This window comes from Oratosquilla oratoria, chromosome 11 (genome assembly GCF_046742065.1).
Source record: "Oratosquilla oratoria isolate Oo_2021 chromosome 11, ASM4674206v1, whole genome shotgun sequence".
Lineage (NCBI taxonomy): Eukaryota > Metazoa > Arthropoda > Malacostraca > Stomatopoda > Squillidae > Oratosquilla > Oratosquilla oratoria.
Window position 1 is genome coordinate 24,423,471 of NC_134787.1, and position 21,345 is coordinate 24,444,815.

Below are 21,345 nucleotides of genomic sequence, written 5' to 3' on the forward strand. Positions count from 1 at the left end.
TTATTGTTCTTGTTGTTATTGTCATTATCATTACTATCATCGTCATCATTATTAGTTTATGATTATCATTATAAATATTATCATTATAAATATTATCATTATTACTTGCATTATGATATTAATTATGACACGAAGTGCCTGGCACCCCTACAGACCAGAGTTACGCAGCTTTCGTATATAATCGAAGACTAATCTCTACTAAAAAATAATCTAATCATTCTTCGATATTATTATCCCCTTAGGGTAGAAGCGCTGGTTTCGTCATCAAATGGGGCGGAGACCCTTCGTCTCTTGCCCGGAAATATTCTTGGAATTTGTCGCGATTAAGACAACTCGTTTAACTTTATTTGAGCGGAGTTAGGATCGAGGTTAGCTAGTAACTCACCTACGTCCACCATCTTAATCCTCTGTCTACGCTAGTCACTGTTAGATGTCAATAATAACAATAATAAAAATAATGATAATAATAATAATAATGAAGTGAAATAAAATAAAGTAAAACACACGCCTAGATCACTTCCGTAATCCATAGAACGAAAAACGTTAAATATTCAAATTGTGCAGACACTTTCAGCACATCGCCGTCATTTGTTTATTTCGTTCCAGCTAAGGCTACGCGATTTCGCGTCAGTACCTGAACGAACACCGACTTGAAAAAAGTCTGGACCGGTCCTTGCCCTCCTCGCCCCTCCCTCGGTAACCCTTTACCAGTGTTTACATCTAAGAGGAGGAAATTCCACTGACATTCTTCGCCGCTCCATAGCAAGACAAATCCCCCCCGCCCCACCCCCCGTAATATATTTTCAGGGAACAAGTCGTTATTATTATTAATTGAAAAGGATGATAACATCAATAACGTTGTTATTGAAGCCAGTGACCCCTTTTGAGGTTTCGTTATTATCCTAATATGGTCAGGAATACCAACCGAAAATACCGGTCTGTTGTCGATAAATGAGATTTTGGTTGATAACATAGTCTACAACTTTTAAACAAAGTTTAGGGCTTTAAAAAATAAAACCCATTATATTATAGTCAGTGAAATAACTACTCTTAATGGCGGGATGTGTGTGAAATGGTGCGTATTTTATGGCGGGATATTCGAAATAGTGCGTCTTGATGGTATTTGTGACGTACGTCTTTTATGGCGTGATATGTACGAAGTGGTGCGCCATTGGTGCATCTTTCATGGCGGTATTTACGAAATGTAGCGTCTTTTATGGCGGGATATGTGGAAAGGGGTGCCTCTTTTATGGCGGGATATGTGGAAAGGGGTGCATCATTTATGGCGGGATATTTACGAAGTGGTTCGTCTTAATGGCGGGCTATGTGAGAGGTGTTGTCCCATTTGTGCGTCTTCATGGCGGTATTTACGAAATGTTGCGTCTTTCATGGCGTGATACGTACAGAGGGGTGCGTCTTAAACGTCGGATTATTTTCGAAGTGGTGCGTCTTAATGGCGGTCTATGTGCGAAGTGCCGCGCCTTAATGGCGGTATGTGACTTGCATTTAGCGCGGGACGTTCCCCATGTTTTATGATGAGAATTGCGCAAGAACCAGGTCCTTGTTTATACGACTTGTGCCACTACCAGGCCCGCCCCGCTCGTAATGGGCCGGCCGCCCAGCGGGGCGAGGCGAGGTGGCTTCCAAATCACTGGCGATATCAGCTTTTTTTTTTTTTTTTTTTTTTTAACTGGGTCAGGTTTTTACGTCGTCTCGTGATTGATGCTGTTCCTTAATGGACAAGAGACATGAACGGCGTTTAAGTGACGTAAGTCCTTCAGCGTGGGGAGGGAAGGGGTGAGGAGGGACCAGGCCTTAGCTGAATACAACTCCCATTTTTTTAACCAGAGCAAAACTTTTAAAGCGTCCCCCCGAGGTTTAGGGCTTTGGTCAACATTGTTCTCGTTGCTATAGCACTGTATAACACCCTTACAGCCTCAGAATTTGTTCAAGCTGAACAGACTTCTCTCTTTTTTTTTCTAAAGAGATACACAGGTGGTTTGTATTACAACCATTTCTAAATTAGTAAAAGTTTAATACATCAGTGTGTCTCGTTTCTAAGTTCAGAACATTTAGATCAGCACGTACATGTTAACTAAAGTCAGAAACACGAGGTCATCCTTGTTAATTCCTTCCACACTGCGTGGCGCATTGCCTTTTGATTTCCCTGTCGCCTGGCAACTCCATTCAGCTGCTCGTGGTCCCTGCAGGAGCGAGAGAGACTTCACCGTGTGACTAAATCCGCGTGGTTGAGTGTTGGCACATGTGTTTGTGTTCATACGTATATATGTGTTCATACGTATATATGTGTTCATACGTATGTGTAAATATGTGGTTGAGTGTTGGCACGTGTGTTTGTTTTTATTGTATATGTGCATATGTGTAAATATATGGTTGAGTGTTGGCACGTGTGTTTGTGTTTATATATATATATATGTGCATATGTCTAAATATGTGTTTGTGCGTGTTTATCCACAACAAACACAGACACGCACACACACAGACGCGCGCACACACACACACACACACACACACACACACACACACACACACACACACACACACATGTACGTATACGAGGGTCTCGTTGGTGGGTCAGTGGGACGCTGGAATGCTCATAATTCAGCGTTCGAAACTTCGGCAGCTACGCCTGGGGTGTCGAAACGGCGTGAAAGAGAGAGAGAGAGACATCGACCTGCCCAAGGACGCAAGATGGCAGCCTCTTATGAAAGAGAGGATTCCTCTAATGATCTGGAGACTCATGGGCATTGGGGGGAACGTTGGGGCATCGGCCAGACAGGCCAGGGAAATGGTCCCAACCTTCCTTTCTCACTTATAGGATAAGACATGGGTTAAATTTTGCATAGGGGGTTCAAGGGAGATAGAATATATATACATATATGTCACTGTGTGTGTGTTTCAGCCTTGACACCACTCTTTTACAGGGGTAGTGTAAAAAGAGATACCGTGAATACACACACACACACACACACACACACACACACACACACACACACACACACACACAAACACTTGTACTGTTTTCTGTCCATAATCCCTCTCCTTTTTTTTTTTTTTTTTTTTTTTTTTTTGTAGCCTGTGACTACCCTCTTATATCTCTGGCCTCTGTGATCATTTCCTCTCCCTCTGCGGGGACTCGCCAATACAAGAGATTTGTCTCGAGATGATACACCTTTCACTTACCTCTCACCTTCCCGCGTCTCTTCAACATCAGCACCTCTTTCGTCACTTCATGAAAGTATTCATCAAACAACCACGGCGACTTGGCGCACACCTGCGTCCACCCGACTTTCGCTCTGAGCCAACGTTCCGTTTTCTCTCGCTGTTCCCTCTTCAGCAGGGCGCGCCACTCACGTACAAACACCTTCCTTTCCGGAGTCACTCCAACTTCCGTCTCATGCCCTGCCGGTGCCTCTTATTATGTCGAACGGCCTGCTCTCTTCTACTCCCATTTATTTTTGTCTCTTATTCAGCCCACCTATGTACGTTTTTCTCATTCGAATCCACACGTACGTGTGTGTGTGTGTGTGTGTGTGTGTGTGTGTGTGTGTGTGTGTGTGACCTAGTCCACTCTTTCACGTCCTCCTAGCCCATTCAATCCACTTTGTAGTGTGCTTTCCCGAAGATGGTCCGCTACTACTTCCACTCCATCCACTTTACCTCTGCTATGCAGTTTCCCCACCCATGCCACAGTCAAACGCCTTTTACAAATCCAATCATCCAACAATATAGCTCCGTTTTCTATGTAAAACAAACTACAGACCTTATTCGATTATAGGGTACGTGTTTTGTATCTCATTATTGATATTGCTGCTATAAAATTCATAGTATTCTAAAAACAATTACGCCCCCAATGTAAGAATCACATTATCACCTTAAGTATTTTATAGAAGATTCCTTTTCCCAACAGCAATACTCTCATAGACCTATCGTTATTGGATTGTAGGACAATTTTTTTTAGCGGAATATATATTTTATATTTATTATTTTTTGTGTATTTTGTTAATATGTTTATTCATTTGTAAAATTGTTTATTTCCTTGTATACCCAGCATTTAATTTTATTACTATTATTATCATTTACGCAGTTGGCTTTCAAAACAGGATTTGGTTTTAAAGGAATCGTGTTGTTTACTAGACAATCGCACACAACGTATACTGACTAACTTTCAAGAATAGAATCTTTTGCCGATTCAAGGTGTGTTCGTAATGACAGCTAATCCGGGTATGTATGTGTTTATATATAAAGATTTGAGCGCTGACGTCATGCGTAGGTTTGTCGGTGGTGGAAGCGTTTTGTTGTTGAGGCTAATTGCTGCCGCCACCAGACGCGAATAGGGTTAATAATGAGCGGAGGATCCTCTCATGATTATATATAATTGGTTTCTAGAATTAGAATTAGACGTCGACTAAGCCGGCTCGAGTGCAGAGTTCAAAGTCTTCAATGTTGCAAGAGGCACAGAAACAGTCCGCCCAAGGGGTCGTCTTATCGAGATGGTCCTTCGCATTCAATAATGACACGTTATTTGATTCATTTATTTATTATTATATATATATATTTTTTTTATTCCCTTCAAAAGTTCACTTGATCACTACGGGGGTCGTGTTGGGGCTGCGCGTTAAGGATGCAGCTCACCAACGGTCGTTTAGTCGCAGGAGTTTCGAATTCTGCTCAGGGACGCTCACCCAGACTTGTTTTCACGCCGACGCCGCCGCGACGGACGTGAGCAGCTCGGGAAGGGAGACCTAAGTTGTCGCGTGTGCAACAGAAGGGGATGGTGGTGGTGGCCATCGTGCTCAAGTAGTTAGGCCGGGGGTCAGTCACATGCATTTGGTATGGATGTAAGGAGTTACCGCAGCGCGTCTCTCTCTCTCTCTCTCTCTCTCTCTCTCTCTCTCTATATATATATATATATATATATATATATATATATATATATATAATATTGTATATTATATAATATATATATATATATACACATACATGTGACTATAACTTAACATACTGACCTTCAGTGATATCTGCCCAAATGTATGGTAGGATTGTAGGTCATCTAACCCATAATGTGAGTGAAGATATGTATTTACCAAAATGTGGTATACAGGAAAAGATCAATGCTCATTGGGTCTTGTCTCCTACTCTTCAATTTATTTATCATACAGACTTGCGTGTGTGTTTGTATTTATCTGATTATAATGTACAGAAAAAGAGCTGCATTTATGGGGTACCATCTCTTTTCTTCCATCTGTTTAACTTTAAATTTGTTTATGGTTTTAAATTGGACTATCACATGCTTATAATAGTAGTAGGAGGGAAACTGTTCCCAGACGTCAGCTCTCCTTATGTGAGAAAGTGGAGTAAATACAAAGTTGATATAAAGAGATTGTAGGCCTGGTCCAGAGACCAAATATCAGCCTTTCAGGGTTGCACCTCCGATGAAGGTGTGTTGATGGAACTTTGAAGACAAGTGCCAGGGTCATGATTCTCTCTGATGTTCACCCCAGAATCACTTCTTGTGGGTATCTGTCACTGGTCCTGCCAATGTTTGAAGATTTAGCAAAACATACATACATACATATATCAAGTTTTTTTTTCCTTACAAGGGAGGTAGCCAAAGTCAAAAGGCATATATCCATTCCCTTTTCACTTTAGCAAAACAATAAAATAAAATGTAACAACCATTTTCCTTATTGGCCAAAACCTATTCTGTTGGTTTGCTCTTCTACTGAATGCCATTTTAAGTAGTTCGAAACCTTGGATGTCTCCCCAAGGCATGTTAGAGATTCAGCCTGGCTTCCAGAGCCCATGCACAAAACATAGAGTGAGCTTTGGCTTCACTGAAGAGGCTGTCAACCAGCCTCATTAAGATTCTTGAAATGTCCTTAAGGAGCAGTTGGATATAAATTTGGCATGATGTCTTTGTCTCCAAGGATAGAACACCACTTTGTGAAACATGAGTATAGACGGTTTCCATTATCCCTGTCAGATCAACAGAGATGGCATGAACTATCAAGAGTTGTTCCTCAGAGAACCTGTTCTGTGTCTTTTCTGTCACTCTTCTGTGATAATTTTACTTTCCTGTTCAACAATACTGCACGGTTCACCACTGATTTATGTTCATTCAGTGAAACCTTTTGTTTTTCTTTTCCAGGGCATTATCGAAGAAGGTGATGGCTTGTACGAGGAGCGTTCCATTACCTCCGGATCTGAGGAGGAACAGGCCAAGGCTCTGCTTGGTGAGGGTGATGCTGTGGCTGAATTGCCCATTGAAGAGGATGAGACCAGTCATGCCATCCTGATGCAAGTCATGCTCCCCTTCCTTGTTGCAGGGCTTGGAATGGTTGGAGCAGGGCTTGTCCTTGATATCGTACAGGTAAATCATCACAAATGGTTATTTTCAGTTGTGGAAAAGTTACACAACTCATTGTGGATACCTTTCTGAGTTTGATTTAAGAAAAGCATGATAACCAGTCATAGTGGATTTTGGTTAATTTTTCATGATTAGGAGCAGTAATGATTTTAGTAATGGTGGTGTGTTGAAAATCACATTTTTGGTAGAAGTCACAGTGACAATTTTTCTAAAACATATGTATCGATTGCTATAAAGTATGTTACAAATTTTACAGTATTGCCAATGTCAATTGTTGTCATGACATACATTTGGTTTCTTGCAGCACTGGGATGTATTTGTAGTTGTCAGTGAACTCTTCATTATGGTACCAGCTCTGTTGGGTCTCAAAGGAAACCTTGAGATGACCCTGGCTTCTCGACTCTCAACGCACGCAAATATGGGACACTTGGATCAGAGAGACGAGTGTCTGTCAATGATTTTGGGCAACCTTGCTCTTATTCAGGTAAGTTGGGTTTTTCTGATTCCACCCTATTCTATATTTTATTATTTTATCACATTATCTTATCAGTCTTCAATTATGTCTTTTAATTGTGATCTCTCCCATTCCCCACACATACATGATTGGTATTCTTCTTTTTGTAAGTTTTTCACATCCAGCCATCTTTTCACCTAACATGTATTCTTTTGATTGTTGAGATCAATATCTGCAAAATAAGGATGCATTATAACAAGGGGAATGATATTAAAAATTTACCTTACTGTCCTTTTGTTTTACAGTGTCAAGCCATTGTGGTGGGATTCTTGGCCTCCGTAGCTGCAGTGGTCATGGGTTGGATTCCTGAAGGGGAATTCCATATACTTCATGCTCTTCTGCTTTGTGCATCAGCACTCGTCACAGCATCATTAGCATCTTTCATTCTCGGTAAGTGCTCTGCGTTGCTTATTTATTTATATATATATATATATATATATATATATATATATATATATATATATCATGTATGAATTTACAATGGCTACAGGTAGACACTAATGAATAGAAATTAAAGTATGATAATGAAATTTATGTCCATTTGATTTTTGTATTGCCATCCTGAGCATGAATTACAGACTTGTGAGTCATATTTCAAAATAAATCTTCAAAACTTTTCTTCATCTTATTATAATTTTCTTTGATGTAGTAATTAAGTTTATTTTGCACCAGGGAATTTAAGTGAAATTACTATGTTCATATGCAGATATATTGGAATTGTATGAACATTTTTTCCAGGCGTAATCATGGTGGGTGTTATTCTGCTTTCGCGAAAGTGCAATATTAACCCCGACAATGTTGCAACACCAATTGCAGCATCATTGGGCGACCTAACCACATTGGGTCTCCTTTCTTGGATTGCATCAATCCTGTATGAAGCCAAAAGTAAGTTTTTATTATATTTATTTCCATTCATAACTTGATATAATACAGGAATACCTCACTATACGACCGAGTGCTATAAAGTAGGTAAAACAAATGTTGGGTGTATGTCAAAGCTCCAGTAGGCAAAAATTGAGGGGAGGGGGTTGACAGGATCCATGAACACAACCCCCCTATTATTTACATGTAAAACCCACCTCAATATACAAATTTTCACATTGCAACCAGTCAGCTGGGAACACCACTCAGTTGTATAGTGAGGTATTCCTGTACTTTATAATATTGAAAAACTGAAGAGTACTACAAAATTACTTGTTAGTTTTTTCTATATTTCTTCATTCTCACTACCATGATACATTCAGTGGATTTTATTCTGGTGTGTGTGTGTTCACCCAATTGCAGTATACAGGAAAGGAGCAATACTTGTTGGGTCCCTTTTCCTTCTCTCCAAGTGTGTGTGAGTGTGGTCACAGCATTACCCATAGATGATTGGCCTTGTATGAGCTTTAAGCTCTCATCTGGAAGGTAATAGCTGTCAATCACAAGTCTAACATGTGATCCAATGTCATGGTGAATCACAAAGTATTACCCATAGATCAGGTAGAGTACTAGCTCTGAGTTCTCATCTAATTGGGTAATATACATCAATCACTAGTTCAGCACATTATCCAAGATTATGGTGAATCACATGCACACACCAAAATGCCCTTTTCCCCTTATAAGGGAGTCAAAGGACACACCCACATCACAAACAAATAAAACCTTTTTATATTTTACAACTGAATCTCACTCATTGATATATATATATATATATATATATATATATATATATATATATATATATATATATATATATATATATATATATATATATCATCATGCTCTTCTTATTTCAGCTTTACCAGATTCTATTCCAACCATTTAAATTTTACTCTTTGCTTTAGCGGAAGACTATTGGTTGGCTCCCCTCATTATTGTGGGCTACCTGCTGTCCCTACCATTGTGGATCTGGTTGGCATCACGCAACAAACACACCAAGGAGGTTCTCTACTCTGGATGGACTCCAGTTATTGCTGCCATGATGATTTCAAGGTTTGTGAACTTTTCCATTTGTTGAGTTGAGAGCATCCTTACTGCTTAAGGAAATTATTTTGCAACATGTATGCCATAGAATAAATATATTAATCAGAAAATGTGTTTTTATTTTTATTTTATCTATTTATGTAGTGGTATTGGAAGATCTCAATGCTAGGATAGGAGACAAACCAATAGATGGAGTGGTTGGGAAGTGTGGAGTTCCAGGAAAAAATAGTAGTGGAGAGATGATAGTGGACATGTGTCTAGAAAGTGAGTTGATGATGACAAATACACTGTTTAAGAAGAAAATCAAGCATAAGTACACATGGGAGAGGGTGGTGGGTGGAAGGGTGGTAGATAGGGCTTTGATGGATTATATTGTGGTAACCAGGAGAAGAGTAGGAAGAGTTTTGGATGCACATGCTCTTAGGGTAGTGGAGGAATATCAGATGATTTTTTGGTGGAAGGTAAGTTGAGAGTGGAGGATAGATGGAGAAAGAGGAAAAGGACAGAAGTTAGGGAGGTGTTTAGAATGAACTACTTAAATGAGAAAGAAAAGGAGGAGTAAAAGTAGAAGCTAAGAGAAGAGTGGGAGGGAGTGAAGGATAGAGTAGAACTAGGAGTGGAGAAGGAATAGGGATGTTTCAAAGAGGGAGTCACAAAGTGTGCATAGATGTTGTGTAGAACAAGGAGGACAGGAGGAAATAGAAGGAAGGGTAGTGAGTGGTGGGATGATGAAGCAAAGAAGGTTGTAGAAGAGAAGAAACAAACATTCACAGATTGGTTGCAAAATAGGATGAATCATATGAGGTGTACAAAGAAAAGAGAAGAAAAGTAAAGCAGATAAAGGATGCAAAGAGGATAGCAGATGTGGAATGTGATAACAGTGTGACAGAAAATTTTGAAAATAGTAAAAAAATGTTTTGGAAGGAAATTAATTATCCATGAGGAGCCAAGATAAGAGGGTGGGGGGAAAGGGTGGTGAAGGGAAGTGGAATGGGTGAGAGAAAGTATGTGCCTTCAATTGGCTACCTCCCTTATAAGGGTGAAAAATCTCTTGGTGTATAAATAGATTTATCTACTTGTTTATTTGATTACTTAGTAAGATTTAACAATTTTTTTTCTTCTTTATAGCATGGGTGGATTGATTCTTGACTTCACAGTGGCCAACTACAAGGGTATTGCTGTGTATCAACCTGTCATCAATGGTGTTGGTGGTAACCTAGTAGCAGTTCAAGCCTCGCGTATCTCGACTGCTCTTCATCTGATGGCACCCTTAGGAGTTATGCCCAAGGCCATAACTACCATCTGTACGAATCCTTGCTCAGCCTTCTGTGCCAGATGTAAGTTGCGCCATGTGGATTTCTGTCATATTAACAGCGTCTGCACAGTGGCATGATTACTTTCAGCTAATAACATAATTCTGTATTTACCTAGTTGTATTATACGGGAAGGGAGCTATGCTTGTAGTGATCCATCTGTATCTTTCAGTATCAAATTTGTTCTTAAATTCTTGAATAGTATTTGTACACATTGTATGTGTGTGTGTTTATATATATATATATTATTATATATAAAAACACACACACACACACACATACAGTGTGTACAAATACTATTCAAGAATTTTAGAACAAACTTGATGCATCAGTATTTTAAGGACCCGTGACATCCGTGCAAATGAAGTCACTCAGTATTTTTTTTTAAAAGAAATGCTGATCACTTCATCTGCTATCTTTCTTAAATCTGTGCATTTTCACCTCTATGACTTTACCTCTTTGGTGTAATATTGTTCCCAAGGATAGAAGTTGGGTTGGGTTGGGGGATCTATTTCTCTTATGTGATATTATCCCCACAAAAAGAAGTACTGGTTATTACCAGTGAATAACTAAGATTCCCCCTCCCCCAAAATTGCTAGTCTTTGAACTCAGTTGCTCCAAGCATTTCTTTTTTGTATGAGGGTGCCCAGGAATTCTGTTTAGTGATATTTTATTCTTTCATGTTTTTAGGAAGGATAACCTTAGTGTTATTGTATTATTGATTCATGTCCTACAGTGCTAACAGGTGAATTATTACTTCTTTTACAGCTGGACATCCGAGGGCAGCCCGAGTCTTACTGTTGCTGGTGGTTCCAGGCCACTTGGTGTTTGTTTATGCCATTTCATACCTCAAGGCTGGCCATACATCCCTCACCCCCATCTTTGTGGTCACCTATCTTTTTGCAGCCTTTTTACAAGTAGGTCATACATATTTTTTATTTGTCATTCCATTTGTACATGTACATTAATTTTTTTGTTTACCAAGAATGGAAAGGCACCTCGGTTTGGTAGTTGTTATGGGGAATGTCTTACAAAGGGTGGTTATAGTGGAATGTTTGGTGAGATTGTTCAACATGTGTCTAAGGAAAGGGAAACATAGATTTAGAGGGATCAGTCTGTCAAGTATGTTTGGTAAGATGTTTTGGTTTGTTAATTGAGAGGATTAGGAGGAGAACAGAGAGTAATTGGAGATCAATGTGGGTTTAGGAGAGGAAGAAGATTTATAGATCAAGTATTTGTGGTAAGACAGGTATGTAAGAAATATTTGGTTAAAGTAAGGATATTTTTGTACCTTTATAGACTTGGAGAAGGTTTATGACAAGGTTGATAGAGAGGCATCGTGGAGTGTATTATGAATGTATGGAATAGGTGTATAGAATAGTCTGTTGAAGGTAGTCAGTAGTTTTCATGAATAGTAGGACATATGTGAGGGTAGGGAATGGAGAGAGTGGATAATTTTGGGTGAACGTGGGGCTGCATCAGGGTTGTGTGATGTCACCTTGGTTGTTCAACATGCATATGGATGGGGTAATACATACATACATATACCAAGGCGTTTTCCCCCTTACAAAGGAGGTAGCCAAAAAGGAAAAGGCATAAAATCATTCCCACCCACTCCATCCCTGAATACACTCCACACCCCTCCACCCTCCCTCTTATCTTAGCACCTCCTGGATGACGGGGCATCCCTGCACCTTGTCCACTGCCCTGGGTCAGAAGCAGTGTCGCAAGACACAGCACATCCACAGCAAGGCCGCTTCATTAAATCGGCGACACCCCTCTCCGTCCCCCCATGCATAAAAGGAGAAGATGGGGAGAAATCCCTTCGGGCTGCATCAAATTTTGCTCACACATACTACCTCACCCCCATCCCCGCCCATTCCACCTCATGCATCATAACATCATCCATATACAACCATTCTCCATTCACCCCTGTCTTCTGTCCTCTCCCGTCCTTCCTCAACAAACATTCCCCTCTTCCCCAAAGCCCCCTTCACCCCATCCATCCACCTCATCCTAGGACGTCCCCTCATGTTCACTCCCTCCACATCTGCCTTCCATACCTCTTTTACTAGTCTTCCCTATGGTGGGGGAAAAGAATACTGCTACCAAGTATTTCCACTTGGATCATAAGAGGCGAGAAGAAAGGGACGGGGATTGGGACTAGGCATCCTTCTCCTTGTAGCCCCAAAGGGAAATTCCTAAAAAAAGTAAAGGCATAAGAGGGTCTGGGAGTTTTTCTGACCAGCACCCTAAGGTTTGGATGGGGTAATACATACATACATACATATACGAAGGCTTTTTCCCCCTTACAAGGGAGGTAGCCAAAAAGGAAAAGGCATAAAATCATTCCCACCCATTCCATCCCTGAATACACTCCACACCCCTCCACCCTCCCTCTCATCTTAGCACATCCTGGATGACGGGTCATCCCTGCACCTTGTCCACTGCCCTGGGTCAGAAGCAGTGTCGCAAGACACAGCACATCCACAGCAAGGCCGCTTCATTAAATCGGCAACCCCCCCTTTACGTTCCCCCATACATAAAAGGAGAAGACGGGGAGAAATCCCTTTGGGCTGCGTCAAATTTTGCTCACACATACTACCTCACCCCCCATCCCCCTACCCATTCCACCTCATGCATCACAACAAGGTAAATAAGAGAGTGCTGAGTAGAGGTATGGAGTTGGTGGATGAGGGTTGAGGGATATAGGAGATGAATCAGTTGTTATTTGTGGATGACACTACTTATGGTTGATTCTGAGGAAAAAAAGGAAGCAATTGATAACTGAGTTTGGAATGGTGTGTAAGAGGAAAGTTAAGAGTAAATGTTGCAGGTGGCTGAGTTAAATTGTATACCCACCCTTCACCCATTCCACACCAATCAAAAACCCATTTGTTATCCTTTCTTAGTATGTATTATAGTTTGTGACATGAACATTAGTAATTGAATGATTTACTTAGAATTAAAGCTTAACAACTTTTTCTTCTTTTCCAGGTAATGATTTTGTTATACGTAGCATATGTGATGGTACACTGGATGTGGAAAGTGGCTATCGACCCAGACAATTCGGCCATCCCATATCTCACAGCACTTGGGGATTTGCTTGGCACTGGACTCTTAGCCATTGCCTTCCACTTCCTATATGCCATTGGTGATGGTGATGCTGATGTGGGTGATTAAGGTTGTCTGCAGATAATGCATAAAGTGATTAACGGTTCGGCCAGTTAGAATTAGGGCTTTGAGATAGGTTTTCCATATAGTTATAAGAGTGGTAGGTGAAGTTCATCCCAAATTCTTACCTTTGTAGAACTTTTTGGGATCTTGTGAATATCTGGAAACGAAGAATGATATAAATGCGTGAAGAAGCAAAACCCTCCACTTGTATTTTGTCAGAGTAACTGGTGCACATATGATATATCCCTGTGTCACCAATCACAGAACTTGACTCTGAGAATGACTATAACAGGTTGTGATGGAAAAAGATATTTTATTCCCCTCCAGGTGATATGGATGTTTTTTTTTTTCTAAGGAGCCAGTCAGATTTTCCATGGATGGAAAATGTGACTAGTTTTGTGGCAGCTCTTGACTTGATTTCCTTGTGGCCCACAAAAGATCCTCTCTCCTTCACCTGCTTCTCATTCTTTTTTTTAGCATTATGATCTGCAGTTCTTCCTGCATTTCTGTAGAGACTTGTTGCAATAGAATTGTGCATTGACTTGCAGTATAGAAGTAAAATTAAGTTGCTCCTCACTTTTGTGCTTGGTAGACATGTATTCATGGTTTAAATGATTTACTAGGTGCTAATGCTGTCTATTAGATATGTGACGTTATAGTACCAACATGGAATTTTATTTTTTAGTTTTTGTAAATTGTTGTTCTTTTTCTTGAAAGTTGAGATATTTTGAGATATTTTTCTGAGAACATTTGCAATTTGCACAAAATTAGATTTTCGTCTCGAAAGGTCCTGCCAAATGACTCTGCCTTGAAAAGTAAGTTGTATTGATGCCTTGCCTTTCTTGTACAGAGACTTGCAGAAGACCTGACAGAGATGAGACTGTAGCGATAAAAGTTCTTCACAGAATGGAAAAAGAAATATGAATGTGTGCAGTTACAGAAAAGGTCTTAAGAATTGTGTTCATATTTATGTGTATACACATGTAAACTGACCTATCAGTTGCAGAAAAAAAGAGTTAGGTATCATGTATCAAAATTGATGGTCATTTTTGTTGCCAAATTTGCCTTAGTCATACATTATACTGAAGTGCATTGGTCCAGACTCCAATGGTGTAATGTGTGTGCTTTATACCAAAGGTATGGATTCCATTCTCAAGAACTCGGAGACATTGTTTTTATAGAAAGCAATAAGTAGTCTCAAAGTTGTCTAGATTTGATGATATTTTATTTAAAGAGTTGTAGTTTTTAGCACTTTCTATAATCCATTGTTCTGTCCTACAATTCTGCCCCAACAAAGTCGAGCATTGAGGCGGAATATCACTGATGAGTGCTAATAAGGTGAATGGGAGGCAGATGAGGACAGCTGTACTGTATAACTGTTAAACTAAACACACATGAGTAGAACAAGCTGTCTGGGGGAGCCAAGGTTTCAGTTGATCATGAAAATGTTAGCGTAAGCCTACATACAAGGCTCAAGGAAGATTAAGCTTTTTGTCCAGTTGCTCTTAAACATATATTTGCCTCACAATATTGTTGGTGCTGTACTTGTCTTTTATTTGCATTATTTAAATTGACCCTAAGTTATAATTGCATTCTTTAAGGGTGCATTCATGTGGAATGAGGGTCACAGTAAGTGTAGTGAGGAGTGAGGAAGTGAACTTTGAAGCATTTTTGTTTTTTTGTAGTGGTGCATATCACATTGTAGGTATTCCTATTCTTCCTTGCCTTTTCTTCTTCACCTTCTTCTTCTTCTTCTCAGTCTTGATTACCAATAGGATAGACAAAGCTCACTGCTATGGTCAGGAAAAACTTACAGAGGGAAGGAATACCAGTCCCTGTACTCTATCCCATTTAGTCACCTCTGACATGCATGGGTACATGATAGTGACATTCTTATAACCCCCCCCCCCTTCCATAGGATTATAGAAAAATGAAGAGGTGGAGTGGAGTCTGATATAGATAAATGATATGTAGCTCTGCTCTGTATGGGTTCTGCTAAAGTCCCAAGAGCTTTTTTAACTGTATTCATAATCCGCACTTCGTTTTACCAAGGTGTAAATACAACAGGGGAGCATGGTGGCCAAGCAGACTAGGCCACTAACGTCTGGATGCTAGAACCCAGAGGTATTGCAGCCTGCTGTAGTTAATGCACAACACCAGCAAGAACATACAGTTTTAAAGCCCCAAGCTCCAACAAAATTATTTATGCCTAGCCACCTTGCAAGTTAGATAACAACTGAAATGTTGGAAATAGGTAAATACAACAGGACCAAAACAACGAACATGGCAGTGAGTCTTGCATACTGGTAAAATTTGAGGAAAAGATTTGGATGCTACATCTTTGTTCCATGCTGTACAGATGAACATTGGACATGCTTCAAGGCCCATTTATGCACTCACTACTATGCTTACTGCTATGCTCGTTCACTGCAAATACATCCTAGAAATATTAGTGAGTTATCTTTTCTTTGCACTTCCAATAACTAATTTCATATTAATTTGCAAAGGAACAGACTACTCATTGAGTGTTCCTATTGATACTATTGATTATTCATGTGTAAATAAGATATCTGTCCCCATCATTTTCTTGTTTTTATATATGTAGTTAGGGTAGTCTCTATTCTCTTGAGGAGATATGGAAGGCTGGCAGAAGGTATGATCCCTGTTTGGACTCCTCACTACCTATCGCCTTAATTTATCGCCCATAATTTCATCATCAGACTAATAATGGATACATTAATAGATACATACATATAACAATGGCTTTTTTTACCCCTTACAAGATAGGTAGCCCAAATCAAAGATATAAATCCACTCCCACCCATTTCACTCCTATATACTCCACTCCCATTCACCACCCCTCCCTCACTCTTTTCTTTGCTCCTCTTCTATGATGGGTCATCCCTGCATCTTGCCCACTGCCCTGGGTCAGAAGCAATGCAGCAAGACACAACACATCCACAGCAAGATTGCTTCATTTAATCAACAACCCCCCATCTCCATTCCCTCATGCAGAAAAAGAGTAGACGGGGAGAAATCCCTTTGGACTGTGTCAAAATATCATTCACACATACTCCCTCAACCCCCCTTCCCATCCCCCACCCACTCCCTTCTATGCATCACAGCATCATCCATACACAACCATTCTCCTGTCACTCCTATCTTCTGTCTTCTCTCTTTCTTCCACAACAGACATTCCCCTCTTTCCCAATGCCCCTTTTACCCTATCCATCCATCTCATCCTTGGTTGTCCCCTTATGTTCACTCCTTCCACCTCTGCCTTCCACATCTTTTACTAGTCCTTCGTCACTCATTCTTTCTATGTGTCCAAACCATCCCAATACTCTTTTATTAACCCTATCTCCCAACTCACTTTCCACCCCCATTCTCCTCCTCACCTCCTCATTTCTCACTCTATCCAGCCTAGTAACCCCTACTATACTTCTCAGGCATTTCATCTTGAGCATATTTAAACTCTTCTTCTCTTCCTCTCTTATGTTATATGTTTCTGCCCTGTACAGTGCTGTTGGCACAATCACTCCTTCATACAATCTCCTCATACCATCCATTCCCAAATGTCTATTTCTCATCACTCTTTTTAATCCCCCAAGGCAGATATTTGCTTCTCTCAATCGACATTCTACTTCCACCTCCACTCCTCCCTTTCCCACCACATTTACCCCCAAGTATCTAAAGCTATCCACTTCCTCCAGACTCTCTCACTTAATACTCACTTCCAATTTGCTGCCATTTGTACATCTCATCACCTTACTTTTACCCACATTTATCTTCAACTTCTTTCTGTCGCACACCTTCCCAAACTCCATTGCTAACTTCTTTAATCCCTCCTCTGATCCTGCTACAAGCGTAGTGTCATCAGCAAACAACAACTGGTTTATCTCCCATTTTTCTCCATTTTCTACATTACATTTATTACATTCTCTACATTAATTGATACTAACCCTAAAAGTTTTTGTACTTAAAAGATCATTTATGCAAATACTTTGCCACGCATATTATACTTTACTTGCCTTCCAGCACTTGCTATTTTTACTGGGTTTAGGTTCTTTAGATTTTGCTTTTCATATTTTCCATTCCCCTCCCATTCATTATTTACTTTAACAGTTGCTTCTTGTTATTGTCTTGCCTATGTATACTAATATTAGAAGTTGAGCTAGAAGTGTGACCTTGCATTCCCTCGGAGAAATGTGTGGCCTACCACAGCACAAGGTCTCCTTCCCATACACTTATGAGTGTCATGCTCAGAGTTTGTGGTCCTGGTTCTCATTCATCTAGAATAATGTAATTTAAGAGAACATACTTTCCTGGTTTAAGAGGAAAGGTTCAAGTGCCTTAATTAATGGTAATGTTTGGTGTAGACTGAAGTTTTTGTGTTGATTTTGGGAACTTGAAGTGTAGTGGTGGTTGGCAACATACTAGGAAGGAAGACCTCATGTATCCAAAGCACAAAATAGTGTGTTAAATCTGCCACTGTTTATTGGCAGAAAGGTCTGTCTTTAGATTAAGGAAATGCTTGTGTATTGTAAAGGTTGCAGTTCAGCATAAAAAATGGGAACTTGGGCTTTGTATAGGTGTTTGTTAACATATCAGTAAATGTGCTTGCTTATGAATATCCTCTTGGCTTTGTACAGAGGCATCTACAGGTCAGAAGGTTACAGTCACCACTAAGATGCATTATTATTAACAGTTAGTCTCATTTTTTGACTTGGGTTAAACATTGCACATTAGCCATCCTAGATATGTGACTGTATGTATAGTGAAGGCATTTTTTGAAGATTGCATTGTAAGGGTGTTAGACAGGGTTGCTGGAATGTGTGTAACATGGGAGTAAAAAAACAAAAAAATAAAACTAAATAAAATACTGTACTGCAGTGGTCTCAGATAGGGCCAACCACTCGTGATAATAGAAAAACCATTGCCACTTCCATTTTGTTCTCTACTATGCATTCACCAAACATCATATCAATTTGAATACAACTTTGCATTCACTCTCTCCCTCCCTGCTTTAATGCTTCTTCTGGTTTCCAATTGGGCTCTTGTCACGTATTCTCATAACCATTTTTTCTTCCCATCATGTTGACATGACACCATACCGTCATTAAACAGATGTTCTTACTACATATACATCTTTTGCCATTAAATACATTGCCATTCCATATCCCATTGTAAGCATCATTGTACTGTATACCATATTTTCTGACTTTCACTGCTCTCTTTCCCTTTTGTTTATTCTCATACATTGATGTAACATAGCCCATCTATAATCGCAGTTTGCATTGTCTTGTTTACTGACTCATCACATATCTACCATCTGCATTGTGTCTGAATGATCCTTTCTTGCCAGAGAGTTCTTGCTGACATCCCCCTACGTTTAGGCTCGCATAATTATTGAAGTTGTTTATTGTCTACCACAGCAACATGATGGTGCACTATATAACTTTTGTTTGAGGCAAATGCCGGATGATTTTATTCATGTAAGGGTTGGGTTATGGATAGAAGGGAATCTTGTATCATTTATAGCCTGTTGATCTAAGGTCTGCCTTTTAGCTGAACAAAACTGTCTGGTTGTAGTCCAAAAAAGAAAAGTTGATACAGTGTGTTACCGTATTGCAAATGTGTAAACCCATGCAACGCTTTTTATGGTTGTTCATTTTCATTCCTTGGGCAGTGTGTTTCACAGGTGCCCAAGAGGAGAGATTCATTTCATGTATTTTGTTAATTTGTGTAAAGCATTTGGTACCTGCAAATGTTGCTTTTGCAGTTGTCCCAATATGTTATGGGGGAAAGCTGTTTCTTCAGTTGGATTCTTTTTACCAAAAGTCATGTAAAAACCTTATCCTCGTACAAATACTTTTGAATTGTCATTATCATTATTAATATTATTATTATTATTATTACTATGTTTTTCTTCATCAAAGTCTTGATTATTATGAATTCACTATCCAATTCTTCTGTGTGGCTGTCATGGTTATGGAAAACACAGGAAGAGTCTAGTGTAAAAAATCATGCAATTCAACTAATCAACAGATTTTATTGTTAACCTTGTTTAATTATCCTTATTATTGTTATTATCATTATAATATCTCCCCATCTGGGGTATTGAATGCATGTTATTGTGGGGTTAAAAGCTATTCAGTAGCATGCAGCTGATACTTTAGGGTCTATGGGGCACCCCTACAGACCAAAGCCACACATCATTTTGTCTGTGGTAGAGGAAATCTCTATTCATAGAGAAATGATGCAACTTTATTATACTGCAACTGTCCCTCCATTATGCAGTTCCCCCATTCTTAATACTGTCCTGTACCACTTCTCTGAATATTCATTTCCTTTTTCACCAAACCCTGTGGTAGGGGAGACACTCGAAGTGTTCCGACTTGAGTTGTAAAGGGCAACAAAAATGGGACAGTGATAGGATTAGGCATCCTACTCTCTGTAGCCCCAAAGAAAAGGATAAGGAGTACAAGAAGCTGAGAGAAGAATGGGAGGGAGTGAAGGACAGAGTAGAACTAGAAGTAGAGGAGGAATAGGGATGTTTGCAGGAGGGAGTCACAAGGTGTGGAAAGATGGTGTGTGGAACAAGGAGGACAGGAGGAAATAGAAGGAAGGGTAGTGAGTGGTGGGATGATGAAGCAAAGAAAGTTGTAGAAGAGAAGAAACAACCATTCACAGATTGGTTACAAAATAGGATGAGAGAATCATATGAGAGGTACAAAGAAATCATAAGATAAAGGAGCAAAAAAGGAGAGCAGATGTGATATGGGCTAAGAGTATGACAGAAAATTGTGAAATTAAAAGATGTTTAGGAAGGAAATTAAGAGTTGGAGTGAGGCCAAATCAAGTAGAGAAGTAAAGGTAAGGTGCAGGTGGAGAGATGATGATGGAAGAGACTGCAGTAAGAGGAAGATGGGCAGAGTATTTTAAGTAGTTGTTAAATGGAAGATAGGGAGGGATAGGTAGTTGCAGTGGGAAGTGCCAAGAAAAGGAGTGATGAATAAGGAAAATGGAGGAGAAATAAGATAAGATGAGGTGAAAGCAGGTAAGGCACCTGGGAGAGATGGGTGTCATGTGGAGTGTCTAAAAAAAAAGGGACATACAGTGATGGTGGACTGGCTGGTGAGGTTATTTAATGTTTGTTTAAAAGAGGGTAGAGTATTAGAGGAGTGCCTGTATAGTTTCACTTAATAAGGGAAAAGGGGACAAGTGTGAGTGTAGTAGTTTCAGAGGGATCAGTTTGAGTGTAGTTGGGAAGGCTTATGGGAGAGTTTTGATTGAGAGGATTAGGAGAGAAATTGAAGGAGTAACTGGTAAAGAACAGTGTGGGTTCAGGACAGGTAGGGGTTGTGTGGTTCAAATTTTTGTGGTACGGAAAAGGTAAGGATTTTTTGGGGCCTTTGTGGATTTGGAAAAGGCTTATGACAGGGTAGACAGGAAGGCACTGTGGGAGGTATTGCAGATATATGGGATAGGAGGAAAGCTGTTAAGAGCAGTCAAGAGTTTTTATGAGAGTAGTAGACCCTGTGTTAGAATTAGAAATGGAGAGAGTGAGTGGTTTGAGGTAAAGGTGGGACTTCACCAGGGATGTGTTATGTCGCCTTGGCTGTTCAATTTATACATGGATGAGTTGGTGCAAGAGGTAAATGCAAGGGTAATGTGCTTGGGATTGGAGAATGTTAAAGAAAATGGAGAAAAGTGGGAGATAAGCCAGTTGTTGTTTGCTGATGACACTGCACTTGTAACAGGATCAGAGGAGGGATTAAGGAAGTTACTGTTATTTTCTCAGTGCTTCCCACTGCAACTACCTTTCCCTCCTTATCCTCCTTCACATTTAATAATTCCCCAAGATACTCTGCCCATTTCCTCTTACTGCCAAATATATAGAGATGGAAAATATTCTGACAAGTAAAAGCATCACTAGATAATGCAATTCAAAGGATTAAAATACTATTGCTGTTAAATTACTT

The 21,345-nt window shown here is 39.8% G+C and overlaps 1 protein-coding gene across 1 annotated transcript; it reads left to right on the forward strand.

Annotated features, from left to right (window-relative positions):
* Positions 1-6,172: 6,172 nt before the first annotated feature.
* On the forward strand, positions 6,173-19,421 carry LOC143029671 (solute carrier family 41 member 1-like; the record flags this gene model as incomplete). The annotated part of the gene is given in 8 exon segments (XM_076192486.1): positions 6,173-6,394; positions 6,696-6,875; positions 7,151-7,295; positions 7,644-7,790; positions 8,732-8,879; positions 9,999-10,207; positions 10,952-11,100; positions 13,181-19,421. Coding segments are annotated over 8 exon segments (1,386 nt in total), but the record flags the coding sequence as incomplete, so codon positions are not given.
* Between the last annotated feature and the right edge of the window lie 1,924 nt (positions 19,422-21,345).